Source organism: Panulirus ornatus, chromosome 16, assembly GCF_036320965.1.
Source record: "Panulirus ornatus isolate Po-2019 chromosome 16, ASM3632096v1, whole genome shotgun sequence".
Taxonomy (NCBI): domain Eukaryota; kingdom Metazoa; phylum Arthropoda; class Malacostraca; order Decapoda; family Palinuridae; genus Panulirus; species Panulirus ornatus.
Genome location: NC_092239.1, coordinates 20,800,065 through 20,814,820, shown reverse-complemented (window position 1 = coordinate 20,814,820; position 14,756 = coordinate 20,800,065). Strand labels below are relative to the sequence as shown.

The window sequence follows — 14,756 nt, the reverse complement described above, 5'->3', positions numbered from 1 at the left end:
CGTCTGTTTCCTTGCGCTACCTCGCAAACGCATGAGACAGCGACAAAGTATAAAAAAAAAAAAAAAAAAAAAATATATATATATATATATATATATATATACATATATTTTTTTTTTTTTTTTTTTTTATACTTTGTCGCTGTCTCATGCGTTTGCGAGGTAGCGCAAGGAAACAGACGAAAGAAATGGCCCAACCCCCCCCCCCATACACATGTATATATATATATATATATATATATATATATATATATATATATATATAAATATATACACATATACACATATATATATATATATATGTATATATATATATATATATATATATATATATACATATATATAATTTTTTTTTTCTTGTTTTGTCGCTGTCTCCCCCGTTTGCAAGGTAGCGCAAGGAAAGAGGAGAAAGAAATGGCTCACCCGCATACACATGTATAAACACACACGTCCACACACGCAAATATACATACCTATACATCTCAATGTACACATATATATACACACACAGACACATACATATATACCCATGCACACAATTCACACTGTCTGCCTTTATTCATTCCTATCGCCACCTTGCCACACATGGAATACCATCCGCACCCCCCTCATGTGTGCGAGGTAGTGCTAGGAAAAGATAACAAAGGCCCCATTCGTTCACACTCAGTCTTCAGCTGTCATGCACTAATGCCTGAAACCACAGCTCTCTTTCCACATCCAGGCCCCACACAACTTTCCATGGTTTACCCCAGACGCTTCACATGCCCTGATTCAATCCACTGACAGCACATCAACCCCGGTATACCACATCGATCCAATTCACTCTATTCCTTGCCCGCCTTTCACCCTCTTGCATGTTCAGGCCCCGATCACTCAAAATCTTTTTCACTCCATCTTTCCACCTCCAATTTGGTCTTCCACTTCTCCTCGTTCCTTCCAACTCCGACACATATATCCTCTTGGTCAATCTTTCTTAACTCATTCTCTCCATGTGCCCAAACCAGTTCAAAACACCCTCTTCTGCTCTCTCAACCACGCTCTTTTTATTTCCACACATCTCTCTTACCCTTACATTACTTACTTGATCAAACCACCTCACACCACACATTGTCCTCAAACATCTCATTTCCAGCACATCCATCCTCCTGCGCACAACTCTATCCATAGCCCACGCCTCGCAACCATACAACATTGTTGGAACCACTATTCCTTCAAACATACCCAATTTTGCTTTATGAGATAATGTTCTTGACTTCCACATATTCTTCAATGCCCCCAGGATTTTCGCCACCTCCCCCACCCTATGATTCACTTCCGCTTCCAGGGTTCCATCCGCTGCCAGATCCACTCCCAGATATCTAAAAGACTTTACTTCCTCCAGTTTTTCTCCATTCAAATTTACCTCCCAATTGACTTGACCCTCAACCCTACTGTACCTAACAACCTTGCTCTTATTCACATTTACTCTTAACTTTCTTCTTTCACATACTTTACCAAACTCATTCACCAGCTTCTGCAGTTTCTCACATGAATCAGCCACCAGTGCTGTATCATCAGCGAACAACAACTGACTCACTTCCCAAGCTCTCTCATCCACAACAGACTTCATACTTGCCCCTCTTTCCAAAACTCTTGTATTCACCTCCCTAACAACCCCATCCATATACAAATTAAACAACCATGGAGACATCACACACCCCTGCCGCAAACCTACATTCACTGACAACCAATCACTTTCCTCTCTTCCTACACGTACACATGCCTTATATTCTCGATAAAAACTTTTCACTGCTTCTAACAACTTGCCTCCCACTCCATATATTCTTAATACCTTCCACAGAGCATCTCTATTAACTCTCTCATATGCCTTCTCCAGATCCATAAATGCTACATACAAATCCATTTGCTTTTCTAAGTATTTCTCACATACAGTCTTCAAAGCAAACACCTGATCCACACATCCTCTACCACTTCTGAAACCACACTGCTCTTCCCCAATCTGATGCCCTGTACATGCCTTCACCCTCTCAATCAATACCCTCCCATATAATTTACCAGGAATACTCAACAAACTTATACCTCCGTAATTTGAGCACTCACTCTTATCCTCTTTGCCTTTGTACAATGGCACTATGCACGCATTCCGCTAATACTCAGGCACTCACCATGAGTCATACATATATTATTTAACCTTACCAACCAGTCAACAATACAGTCACCCCCTTTTTTAATAAATTCCACTGCAATATCATCCAAACCTGCTGCCTTGCCGGCTTTCATTTTCCGCAAAGCTTTTACTACCTCCTCTCTGTTTACCAAATCATTTTCCCTAACCCTCTCACTTTGCACACCACGTCGACCAAGACACCCTATATCTGCCACTCTATCATTAAACACATTCAACAAACCTTCAAAATACTCACTCTATCTCCTTCTCACATCACCACTACTTGTTATCACCTCCACATTTGCGCCCTTCACTGAAGTTCCCATTTGCTCCCTTGTCTTAGGCACTTTATTTACCTTTATTTACTTTATTTATTATATATATATAACTATTATTATTATCATTTTGCTTTGTCGCTATCTCCCGCGTTAGCGAGGTAGCGCAAGGAAACAGATGAAAGAATGGCCCAACCCACCCACATACACATGTATATACATACATGTCCACACATGCAAATATACATACCTATATATCTCAACGCATACATATATATACACACACAGACATATACATATATACACATGTACACATAATTCATACTGTCGGCCTTTATTCATTCCCATTGACACCTCGCCACACATGGAATAACAACCCCCTTCCCCCTCATGTGTGCGAGGTAGCGCACGGAAAGACAACAAAGGCCACATTCGTTCACACTCTGTCTCTAGCTGTCATGTAATAATGTACCGAAACCACAGCTCCCTTTCCACATCCTGGCCCCACACAACTTTCCATGGTTTACCCCAGACGCTTCACATGCCCTGGTTCAATCCATTAACAGCACGTCGACCCCGGTATACCACATCTTTGCAATTCATTCTATTCCTTGCACCCCTTTCACCCTCCTGCATGTTCAGGCATTGATCACTCAAAATCTTTTTCACTCCATCTTTCCACCTCCAATTTGGTCAATATGTCCTCCCTCATTCTCTCCATGTGACCAAACCATTTCAAAACACTCTCTTCTGCCCTCTCAACCACACTCTTTTTGTTACCACACATCTCTCTTACCCTATTATTACTTACTCGATCAAACCACCTCACACCACATATTATCCTCAAACATCTCATTTCCAGGACATCCACCCTCCGCACAACTCAATCCATAGCCCACGCTTTGCAACCATACAACATTGTTGGAACCACTATTCCTTCAAACATACCCATTTTTGCTTTCCGAGATAATGTTCTCGACTTCCACACATTCTTCCAGGCTCCAAGAATTTTCTCCCCCTCCACCACCCTATGATTCACTTCCGCTTCCATGGTTCCATCCGCTGCCAAATCCTCTCCCAGATATCTAAAACACTTCACTTCCTCCAGTTTTTCTCCATTCAAACTTACCTCCTAGTTGACTTGACCCTCAACCCTACTGTACCAAATAACCTTGCTCTTATTCACATCTACTCTCAACTTTCTTCTTTCACACTTTACCAAAATCAGTCACCAACTTCTGCAGTTTCTCACACGAATCAGCTAACAGCGCTGTATCATCAGCAAAGATCAACTGACTCACTTCCCAAGCTCTCTTATCCACAACAGACTTCATACTTGCCCCTCTTTCCAACACTCTTGCATTCACCTTCCTAACAACCCCATCCATAAACAAGTTAAACAACCATGGAGACATCACACACCCCTGCCGCAAACCTACATTCACTGAGAACCAATCACTTTCCTCTCTTCCTACATGTACACATGACTTACATCCTTGATAAAAATTTTTCACTGCTTCTAACAACTTGCCTCCCACTCCATATATTCTTAATACCTTCCACAGAGCATCTCTATCAACTCTATCATATGCCTTCTCCAGATCCATAAATGCTACATACAAATCCATTTGCTTTTCTAAGTATTTCTCACATACAGTCTTCAAAGCAAACACCTGATCCACACATCCTCTACCACTTCTGAAACCACACTGCTCTTCCCCAATCTGGTGCTCTGTACATGCCTTCACCCTCTCAATCAATACCCTCCCATATAATTTACCAGGAATACTCAACAAACTTATACCTCTGTAATTTGAGCCCTCACTCTTATCTCCTTTGCCTTTGTACAATGGCACTATGCAAGCATTCCGCCAATCCTCAGGCACCTCACCATGAATCATACATACATTAAACAACCTTACCAACCAGTCAACAATACAGTCACCCCCTTTTTTAATAAATTCCACTGCAATACCATCCAAACCCGCTGCCTTGCCGGCTTTCATCTTCGGCAATGCTTTTACTACCTCTTCTCTGTTTACCAAATCATTTTTCCTAACCCTCTCACTTTGCACACCACCTTGACCAAAACACCCTATATCTGCCACTCTATCATCAAACACATTCAACAAACCTTCAAAATACTCACTGCATCTCCTTCTCACATCACCACTACTTGCTATCACCTCCCCATTAGCCCCCTTCACTGAAGTTCCCATTTATTCCCTTGTCTTACGCACTTTATTTAACTCCTTCCAAAACATCATTTTATTCTCCCTAAAATATAATGATACTCTCTCACCCCATCTCTCACTTGCCCTCTTTTTCACCTCTTGCACCTTTCTCTTGAACTCCTGCCTCTTTCTTTTATACATCTCCCACTCATTTGCATTATTCCCCTGCAAAAATTGGCCAAATGCCTCTCTCTTCTCTTTCACTAATAATCTTACTTCTTCATCCCACCACTCACTACCATTTCTAATCTGCCCACCTCCCACGCTTCTCATGCCACAAGCATCTTTTGCGTAAGCCATCACTGCTTCCCTAAATACCTCCCATTCCTCCCCCACTCCCCTTACCTCGTTTGTTCTCACCTTTTTCCATTCTGTACTCAGTGTCTCCTGGTACTTCCTCACACAAGTCTCCTTCCCAAGCTCACTTACTCTCACCACTCTCTTCACCCCAACATTCTCTCTTCTTTTCTGAAAACCCAAACAAATCTTCCCCTTCGCCTCCACAAGATAATGATCAGACATCCCTCCAGTTGCACCTTTTAGCATTTTAGCACATTAACATCCAAAAGTCTCTCTTTCGCGCGTCTATCAATTAACACATAATCTAATAACGCTCTCTGGCTATCTCTCCTACTTACATACATATACTTATGTATATCTCGCTTTTTAAACCAGGTATTCCCAATCATCAGTCCTTTTTCAGCACATAAATCTTCAAGCTCTTCACCATTTCCATTGACAACACTGAATACCCCATGTATACCAATTATTCCCTCAACTGCCACATTACTCACCTTTGCATTCAAATCACCCATCACTATAACCTGGTCTCATGCATCAAAACCACTAACACACTCATTCAGCTGATCCCAGAACACTTGCCTCTCATGATCTTTCTTCTCATGCCCAGTTACATATGCACCAATAATCACCCATCTCTCTCCATCAACTTTCAGTTTTACCCATATCAATCTAGAGTTTACTTTCTTACACTCTATCACATACTCCCACCACTCCTGTTTCAAGAGTAGTGCTACTCCTTCCCTTGCTCTTGTCCTCTCACTAACCCCTGACTTTACTCCCAAGACATTCCCAAACCACTCTTCCCCTTTACCCTTGAGCTTCGTTTCACTCAGAGCCAAAACACCCAGGTTCCTTTCCTCAAACATACTACCTATCTCTCCTTTTTTCTCATCCTGGTTACATCCACACACATTTAGACACCCCAATCTGAGCCTTCGAGGAGGATGAGTACTCCCTACGTGACTCCTTCTTCTGTTTCCCCTTTTAGAAAGTTAAAATACAAGGAGGGGAGGGTTTCTAGCCCCCCCCGTTCCCGTCCCCTTTAGTCGCCTTCTACGACATGTGAGGAATGCATGGGAAGTATTCTTTCTCCCCTATACAGTATAGTAATTGGAATGGGAGAAATTTCCTTTCATTAAGTTGAAAAATGGTATGTTTCTACATGGTATGTTTTTCAAAAACAATCACAATACACACTGCCCAATACTTCTTGTCAAAAATTAAAGAGCACAGAAAAATTCAAGGATACTACTCACAATGCTTGCTTTGATAACTTGTTAAAACACTGCAGGGTGATGATTACTAAAAAGTGAGCTTGCAAGCAAGGTGATGATTACCAAAAAGTGAGACAGCAAGGTTATGACGACTCTTCAGCTTTGCAAGAGATTTGGTGTACATGGCAGGTGTTGGGTCAGGTGTGTCGAGCAAGGGAGGGGAGGATGGGGTTGGCATGAAAATTACACTGCTTAATATTACAGGCACTAATGAACCTGAATTTTTTTCCATACAAGGGAAATGGTCATCTAATGCATCTGAAGGGTACAGCCTCATCACTGCCTGATGTAATCAGGGAAAGATGCTTATAATGTATAAACATCAACTTACTGTACTAACCTTCATGACAAAATTTTCCAGATCTGCACCACTAAAGCCGTCTGTCAGCTCAGCCAACTCTTCTAGGATGCTGTCTGATTCTACATGCATCTTGCTAGTCTTCAGCTGTAAAAGATATGTGCATTATACATGTAGCCAAGAAAGGAGAAATGCAATAATATATGAAGTGAGAGGTTCTAAGATAAGAAAGAAAATAAGATTTTAATGAACATAAATTCAATGGGGGCTAATGGGGAGGTGATAACAAGTAGTGGTGATGTGAGAAGGAGATGGATTGAGTATTTTGAAGGTTTATTTAATGTGTTTGATGATAGAGTGGCAGATATAGGGTGTTTTGGTCGAGGTGGTGTGCAAAGTGAAAGGGTTAGGGAAAATGATTTGGTAAACATAGAAGAGGTAGTAAAAGCTTTGCAGAAGATGAAAGCCAGCAAGGCAGCAGGTTTGGATGGTATTACATTGGAATTTATTAAAAAAGGGGGTGACTGTATTGTTGACTGGTTGGTAAGGTTATTTAATGTATGTATGATTCATGGTGAGGTGCCTGAGGATTGGCAGAATGCTTGCATAGTGCCATTGTACAAAGGCAAAGAGGATAAGAGTGAGTGCTCAAATTACAGAGGTATAAGTTTGTTGAGTATTCCTGGTAAATTATATGGGAGGGTATTGATTGAGAGGGTGAAGGCATGTACAGAGCATCAGATTGGGGAAGAGCAGTGTGGTTTCAGAAATGGTAGAGGATGTGTGGATCAGGTGTTTGCTTTGAAGAATGTACGTGAGAAATACTTAGAAAAGCAAATGGATTTATATGTAGCATTTATAGATCTGGAGAAGGCATATGATAGAGTTGATAGAGATGCTCTGTGGAAGGTATTAAGAATATATGGTGTGGGAGGCAAGTTGCTAGAAGCAGTGAAAAGTTTTATCGAGGATGTAAGGCATGTGTACATGTAGGAAGAGAGGAAAGTGATTGGTTCTCAGTGAATGTAGGTTTGCGGCAGGGGTGTGTGATATATCCATGGTTGGTTAATTTGTTTATGGATGGGGTTGCTAGGGAGGTGAATGCAAGGGTTTTGGAAAGAGGGGCAAGTATGCATTCTGTTGTGGATGAGAGAGCTTGGGAAGTGAGTCAGTTGTTGTTCGCTGATGATACAGCACTGGTGGCTGATTCATGTGAGAAACTGCAGAAGCTGGAGACTGAGCTTGGTAAAGTGTGTGAAAGAAGAAAGTTAAGAGTAAATGTGAATAAGAGCAAGGTTATTAGGTACAGTAGGGTTGAGGGTCAAGTCAATTGGGAGGTAAGTTTGAATGGAGAATAACTGGAGGAAGTAAAGTGTTTTAGATATCTGGGAGTGGATATGGCAGCGGATGCAACCATGGAAGCAGAAGTGAATCATAGGGTGGGGGAGGGGGCGAAAGTCCTGGGAGCCTTGAAGAATGTTTGGAAGTCGAGAACATTATCTCGGAAAGCAAAAATGGGTATGTTTGAAGGAATAGTGGTTCCAACAATGTTATATGGTTGCAAGGCGTGGGCTATGGATAGAGTTGTGCGCAGGAGGGTGGATGTTCTGGATATGAGATGTTTGACGACAATATATGGTGTGAGGTGGTTTGATCGAGTAAGTAATGTGAGGGTAACAGAGATGTGTGGAAATAAAAAGAGAGTGGTTGAGAGAGCAGAAGAGGGTATATTGAAATGGTTTGGGCACATGGAGAGAATGAGTGAGAAAAGATTGACCAAGAGGATACATGTGTCGGAGGTGGAGGGAACGAGAAGTGGGAGACCAAATTAGAGGTGGAAAGATGTAGTGAAAAACATTTTGAGTGATTGGGGCCTGAACATGCAGGAGGGTGAAAGGCAGGCAAGGAATAGAGTGAATTGGATCGATGTGGTATACCGGGGTCGTCGTGCTGTCAATGGATTGAATCAGGGCATGTGAAGTGTCTGGGGTAAACCATGGAAAGTTCTGTGGGGCCTGGATGTGGAAAGGGAGCTGTGGTTTTCTTGCATTATTACATGACAGCTAGAGACTGAGTGTGAATGAATGGGGCCTTTGTTGTCTTTTCCTAGCGCTACCTCGCACACATGAGGGGGGACAGGGATGTTATTCCATGTGTGGCGAGGTGGTGATGGGAATTAAAGGCAGACAGTATGAATTATGTACATGTGTATATATGTATATGTCTGTGTGAGTATATATATGTGTACATTGAGATGTATAGGTATGTATATTTGCATGTGTGGACGTGTATGTATATACATGTGTATGTGGGTGGGTTGGGCCAATCTTTCGTCTGTTTCCTTGCCCTACCTCGCTAACGCGGGAGACAGCGACAAAGCAAAATAAATAAATATATAAAATACATATATATATCCCTATCCCCAGGGATAAAGTATTCTTTCGCCCCTATCCCCAGGGATAAAAGAAAGAATCCCTGGGGATAGGGGAGAAAGAATACGTCCCACGCATTCCTCATGTGTCGTAGAAGGTGACTAAAGGGGACGGGAGTAGGGGGGCCAGAAACCCTCCCCTCCTTGTAATTTAACTTTCTAAAAGGGGAAACAGAAGAAGGAGTCACGCAAGGAGTGCTCATCCTCCTCCAAGGCTCAGATTGGGGTGTCTAAATGTGTGTGGATGTAACCAAGATGAGAAAAAAGGAGAGATAGGTAGTATGTTTGAGGAAAAGAACCTGGATGTTTTGGATCTGAGTGAGACGAAGCTAAAGGGTAAAGGGGAAGAGTAGTTTGGGAATGTCTTGGGAGTAAAGTCAGGGGTTAGTGAGAGGACAAGAGCAAGGGAAGGAGTAACACTACTCCTGAATCAGGAGTTGTGGGAGTATGTGATAGAGTGTAAGAAAGTAAATTCTAGATTGATATGGGTAAAACTGAAAGTTGATGGAGAGAGATGGGTGATTATTGGTGCATATGTAACTGGGCATGAGAAGAAAGATCATGAGAGGCAAGTGTTTTGGAAGCAGCTGAATGAGTGTGTTAGTGGTTTTGATGCACAAGACCGGGTTATAGTGATCGGTGATTTGAATGCAAAGGTGAGTAATGTGGCAGTTGAGGGAATAATTGGTATACATGCAGTGTTCAGTGTTGTAAATGGAAATGGTGAAGAGCTTGTAGATTTATGTGCTGAAAAAGGACTGGTGATTGGGAATACCTGGTTTAAAAAGCGAGATATACATAAGTATACGTATGTAAGTAAAAGAGATGGCCAGAGAGCGCCATTGGATTACGTGTTAATTGATAGACGCACGAAAGAGAGACTTTTGGATGTTAATGTGCTGAGAGGTGCAACTGGAGGGATGTCTGATCATTATCTTGCGGAGGCGAAGGTGAAGATTTGTGGGGGTTTTCAGAAAAAAAAAGAATGTTGGTGTGAAGAGAGTGGTGAGAGTAAGTGAGCTTGGGAAGGAGACTTGTGTGAGGAAGTACCAGGAGAGACTGAGTACAGAATGGAAAAAGGTGAGAACAAACGAGGTAAGGGGAGTGCAGGAGGAATGGGATGTATTTAGGGAAGCAGTGATGGCTTGCGCAAAAGATGCTTGTGGCATGAGAAGCGTGGGAGGTGGGTTGATTAGAAAAGGTAGTGAGTAGTGGGATGAAGAGGTATGATTATTAGTGAAAGAGAAGAGAGAGGTATTTTGACGATTTTTGCAGGGAAAAAATGCAAATGAGTGGGAGAGGTATAAAAGAAAGAGGCAGGAGGTCAAGAGAAAGGTACAAGAGGTGAAAAAGAGGCAAATGAGAGTTGGGGTGAGAGAGTATCATTAAATTTCAGGGAGAATAAAAAGATGTTTTGGAAGGAGGTAAATAAAGTGCGCTAGACAAGGGAGCAAATGGGAACTTCAGTGAAGGGGGCTAATGTGGAGGTGATAACAAGTAGTGGTGATGTGAGAAGGAGATGGAGTGAGTATTTTGAAGGTTTGTTGAATGTGTTTGATGATAGAGTGGCAGATATAGGGTGTTTTGGTCGAGGTGGTGTGCAAAGTGAGAGGGTTAGGGAAAATGATTTGGTAAATAGAGAGGAGGTAGTAAAAGCTTTACGGAAGATGAAAGCCGGTAAGCCAGCAGGTTTGGATGGTATTGCAGTGGAATTTATTAAAAAAGGGGGTGACTGTATTGTTGACTGGTTGGTAAGGTTATTTAATGTATGTATGATTCATGGTGAGGTGCCTGAGGATTGGCGGAATGCTTGCATAGTGCCATTGTACAAAGGGAAAGGGGATAATAGTGAGTGCTCAAATTACAGAGGTATAAGTTTGTTGAGTATTCCTGGTAAATTATATGGGAGGGTATTGATTGAGAGGGTGAAGGCATGTACAGAGCATCAGATTGGGGAAGAGCAGTGTGGTTTCAGAGGTGGTAGAGGATGTGTGGATCAGGTGTTTGCTTTGAAGAATGTATGTGAGAAATACTTAGAAAAACAAAAGGATTTGTATGTAGCATTTATGGATCTGGAGAAGGCATATGATAAAGTTGATAGAGATGCTCTGTGGAAGGTTTTAAGAATATATGGTGTGGGGGGCAAGCTGTTAGAAGCAGTGAAAAGTTTTTATCGAGGATGTAAGGCATGTGTACGGGTAGGAAGAGAGGAAAGTGATTGGTTCTCAGTGAATGTAGTTTTGCGGCAGGGGTGTGTAATGTCTCCATGGTTGTTTAATTTGTTTATGGATGGGGTTGTTCGGGAGGTGAATGCAAGAGTTTTGAAAAGAGGAGCAAGTATGCAGTCTGTTGTGGATGAGAGAGCTTGGGAAGTGAGTCAGTTGTTGTTCGCTGATGATACAGCACTGGTGGCTGATTCATGTAAGAAACTGCAGAAGTTGGTGACTGAGTTTGGTAAAGTGTGTGAAAGAAGAAAGTTAAGAGTAAATGTGAATAAGAGCAAGGTTATTAGGTACAGTAGGGTTGAGGGTCAAGTCAATTGGGAGGTAAGTTTGAATGGAGAAAAACTGGAGGAAGTGAAGTGTTTTAGATATCTGGGAGTGGATCTGGCAACGAATGGAACCATGGAAGCGGAAGTGAATCATAGGGTGGGGGAGGGGGCGAAAATCCTGGGAGCCTTGAAGAATGTTTGGAAGTCGAGAACATTATCTCGGAAAGCAAAAATGGGTATGTTTGAAGGAATAGTGGTTCCAACAATGTTGTATGTTTGCGAGGCGTGGGCTATGGATAGAGTTGTGCGCAGGAGGGTGGATGTGCTGGAAATGAGATGTTTGAGGACAATATGTGGTGTGAGGTGGCTTGATCGAGTAAGTAATGTAAGGGTAAGAGAGATGTGTGGAAATAAAAAGAGTGTGGTTGAGAGAGCAGAAGAGGGTGTTTTGAAATGGTTTGGTCACATGGAGAGAATGAGTGAGGAAAGATTGACAAAGAGGATATATGTGTCAGAAGTGGAGCGAACAAGGAGAAGTGGGAGAACAAATTAGAGGTGGAAAGATGGAGTGAAAAAGATTTTTAGTGATCGGGGCCTGAACATGCAGGAGGGTGAAAGGCGTGCAAGGAATAGAGTGAATTAGAACGATGTGGTATACCGGGGTCAACGTGCTGTCAATGGATTGAACCAGGGCATGTGAAGCGTCTGGGGTAAACCATGGAAAGTGTGTGGGGCCTGGATGTGGAAAGGGAGCTGTGGTTTCGGTGCATTATTACATGACAGCTAGAGACTGAGTGTGAACGAATGGGGCCTTTGATGTCTTTTCCTAGGGCTACCTCGCACACATGAGGGGGGAAGGGGGTTGTTATTCCACGTGTGGTGAGGTAGTGATGGGAACATATAAAGGCAGACAGTATGAATTATGTACATGTGTATATATGTATATGTCTGTGTGTGTATATATATGTGTACATTGAGATGTATAGGTATGTATATTTGCGTGTGTGGACGTGTATGTATATACATGTGTATGTGGGCAGGTTGGGCCATTCTTTCGTCTGTTTCCTTGTGCTACCTCGCTAACGCGGGAGACAGCAACAAAGCAAAAATAATAATAAATATATATCCCTGTTGATGGGGAGAAAGAATACTTCCCACGCATTCCTCGCAGGTCGTAGAAGGCGACTAAAGGCAACAGGAGCGGGGGGACTGGAAACCCTTCCCTCCTTGTATTATAACTTTTTAAAAGGGAAAACGGAAGGAGTCACGCGGGGAGTGCTCATACTCCTCGAAGGCTCAGACTGGGATGTCTACAGGTGTGTGGATGTAAGCATGATGATAAAAAAGGAGAGATAGGTAGTATGTTTGAGGAAAGGAACCTGAATGTTTTGGCTCTGAGTGAAACGAAGCTCAAGGGTAAAGGGGAAGAGTGGTTTGGGAATGTCTTGGGAGTAAAGTCAGGGATTAGTGAGAGGACAAGAGCAAGGGAAGGAGTAGGACTACTCCTGAAACAGGAGTGGCGGGAATATGTGATAGAGTGTAAGAAAGTAAACTCTAGATTGATATGGGTAAAACTGAGTGGATGGAGAGAGATGGGTGATTATTGGTGCATATGCAACTGGGCATGAGAAGAAAGATCATGAGGCAAGTGTTTTGGGAGCAGCAGAAAGAGTGTGTTTGTAGTTTCGATGCCCGCGACTGGGTTATAGCGATGGGTGATTTGAATGAAAATGAGTAATGTGGCAGTTGAGGGAACAATTGGTGTGCATGGCGTGTTCAGAGTTGTAAATGGAAATGGTGAAGAGCATGTAGATTTATGTGCTGAAAAAGGACTGGTAATTAGGAATACCTGGTTTAAAAAGAGAGATATACATAAGTATACATATGTAAGGAGGAAAGATGGCCAGAGAGCATTATCGGATTACGTGTTAATTGATAGGCGTGCGAAAGAGAGACTTTTGGATGTTAATGTGCTGAGAGGTGCAACTGGAGGGATGTCTGATCATAATCTTGTGGAGGTGAAGGCGAAAATTTGTAGAGATTTTCAGAAAAGATGAGAGAATGTTTGGGCGAAGAGAGTGGTGAGAGTAAGTGAGCTTGGGAAGGAGACTTGTGTGAGGAAGGACCAGGAGACTCTGAGCACAGAATAGAAAAAGGTGAGAACAAAGGACGTAAGGAGAGTGGGGGAGGAATGGGATGTATTTCGGGAAGCAGTGATGGCTTGGGCAAAAGATGCTTGTGGCATGAGAAGCGAGGAAGGTGGGTAGATTAGAAAGGGTAGTGAATGGTGGGATGAAGAAGTAAGAGTATTAGTGAAAGAGAAGAGAGAGGCATTTGGACGATTTTTGCAGGGAAATAATGCAAATGAGTGGGAGATGTATAAAAGAAAGAGACAGGAGGTCAAGAGAAAGGTACAAGAGGTGAAAAAGAGGGCAAATGAGAGTTGGGGTGAGAGAATATCATTAAACATTAAGGAGAATAAAAAGATGTTTTGGAAGGAGGTAAATAAAGTGCGTAAGACAAGGGAACAAATAGGAACTTCAGTGAAGGGGGCTAAGGGGAAGGTGATAACAAGTAGTGGTGATGTGAGAAGGAGATGGAGTATTTTGAAGGTTTGTTGAATGTGTTTGATGATAGAGTGGCAGATATAGGGTGTTTTGGTCGAGGTGGTGTGCAAAGTGAGAGGGTTTGGGAGAATGATTTGGTAAACAGAGAAGAGGTAGTAAAAGCTTTGTGGAAGATGAAAGCTGGCAAGGCAGCGGGTTTGGATGGTATTGCAGGGGAATTTATTAAAATAGGGGGTGACTGTATTGTTGACTGGTTTGTAAGGTTATCTAATGTATGTATGACTCATGGTGGGGTACCTGAGGATTGGAAGAATGCTTGCATAGTGCCATTGTACAAAGGCAAAGGGGATAAAAGTGAGTGCTCAAAGTACAGAGGTATAAGTTTGTTGAGTATTCCTGGGAAACTATATGGGAGAGTATTGATTGAGAGGGTGAAGGCATGTACAGAGCATCAGATTGGGGAAGAGCAGTGTGGTTTCAGAGGAAGTATAGGATCTGTGGATCAGGTGTTTGCTTTGAAGAATGTATGTGAGAAATACTTAGAAAAGCAAATGGATTTGTATGTAGCATTTATGGATCTGGAGAAGGCATATGATAGAGTTGATAGAGATGCTCTGTGGAAGGTATTAAGAATATATGGTGTGGGAGGCAAGTTGTTAGAAGCAGTGAAAAGTTTTTATCAAGGATGTAAGGCATGTGTATGTGTAGGAAGAGACTAA

At 42.3% G+C, this 14,756-nt stretch overlaps 1 protein-coding gene across 1 annotated transcript in view; it reads right to left on the bottom strand.

The window, feature by feature from the left end:
- Positions 1-14,756, bottom strand: part of LOC139753907 (ATPase family gene 2 protein homolog B-like) — a 195,102-nt gene that overhangs the window by 10,771 nt on the left and 169,575 nt on the right. Inside the window, exon 9 of the mRNA XM_071670865.1 lies at positions 6,591-6,695. Within this exon, the coding sequence (XP_071526966.1) occupies positions 6,591-6,695 (105 nt within the window). The remainder of the gene's footprint in view (positions 1-6,590; positions 6,696-14,756) is intronic.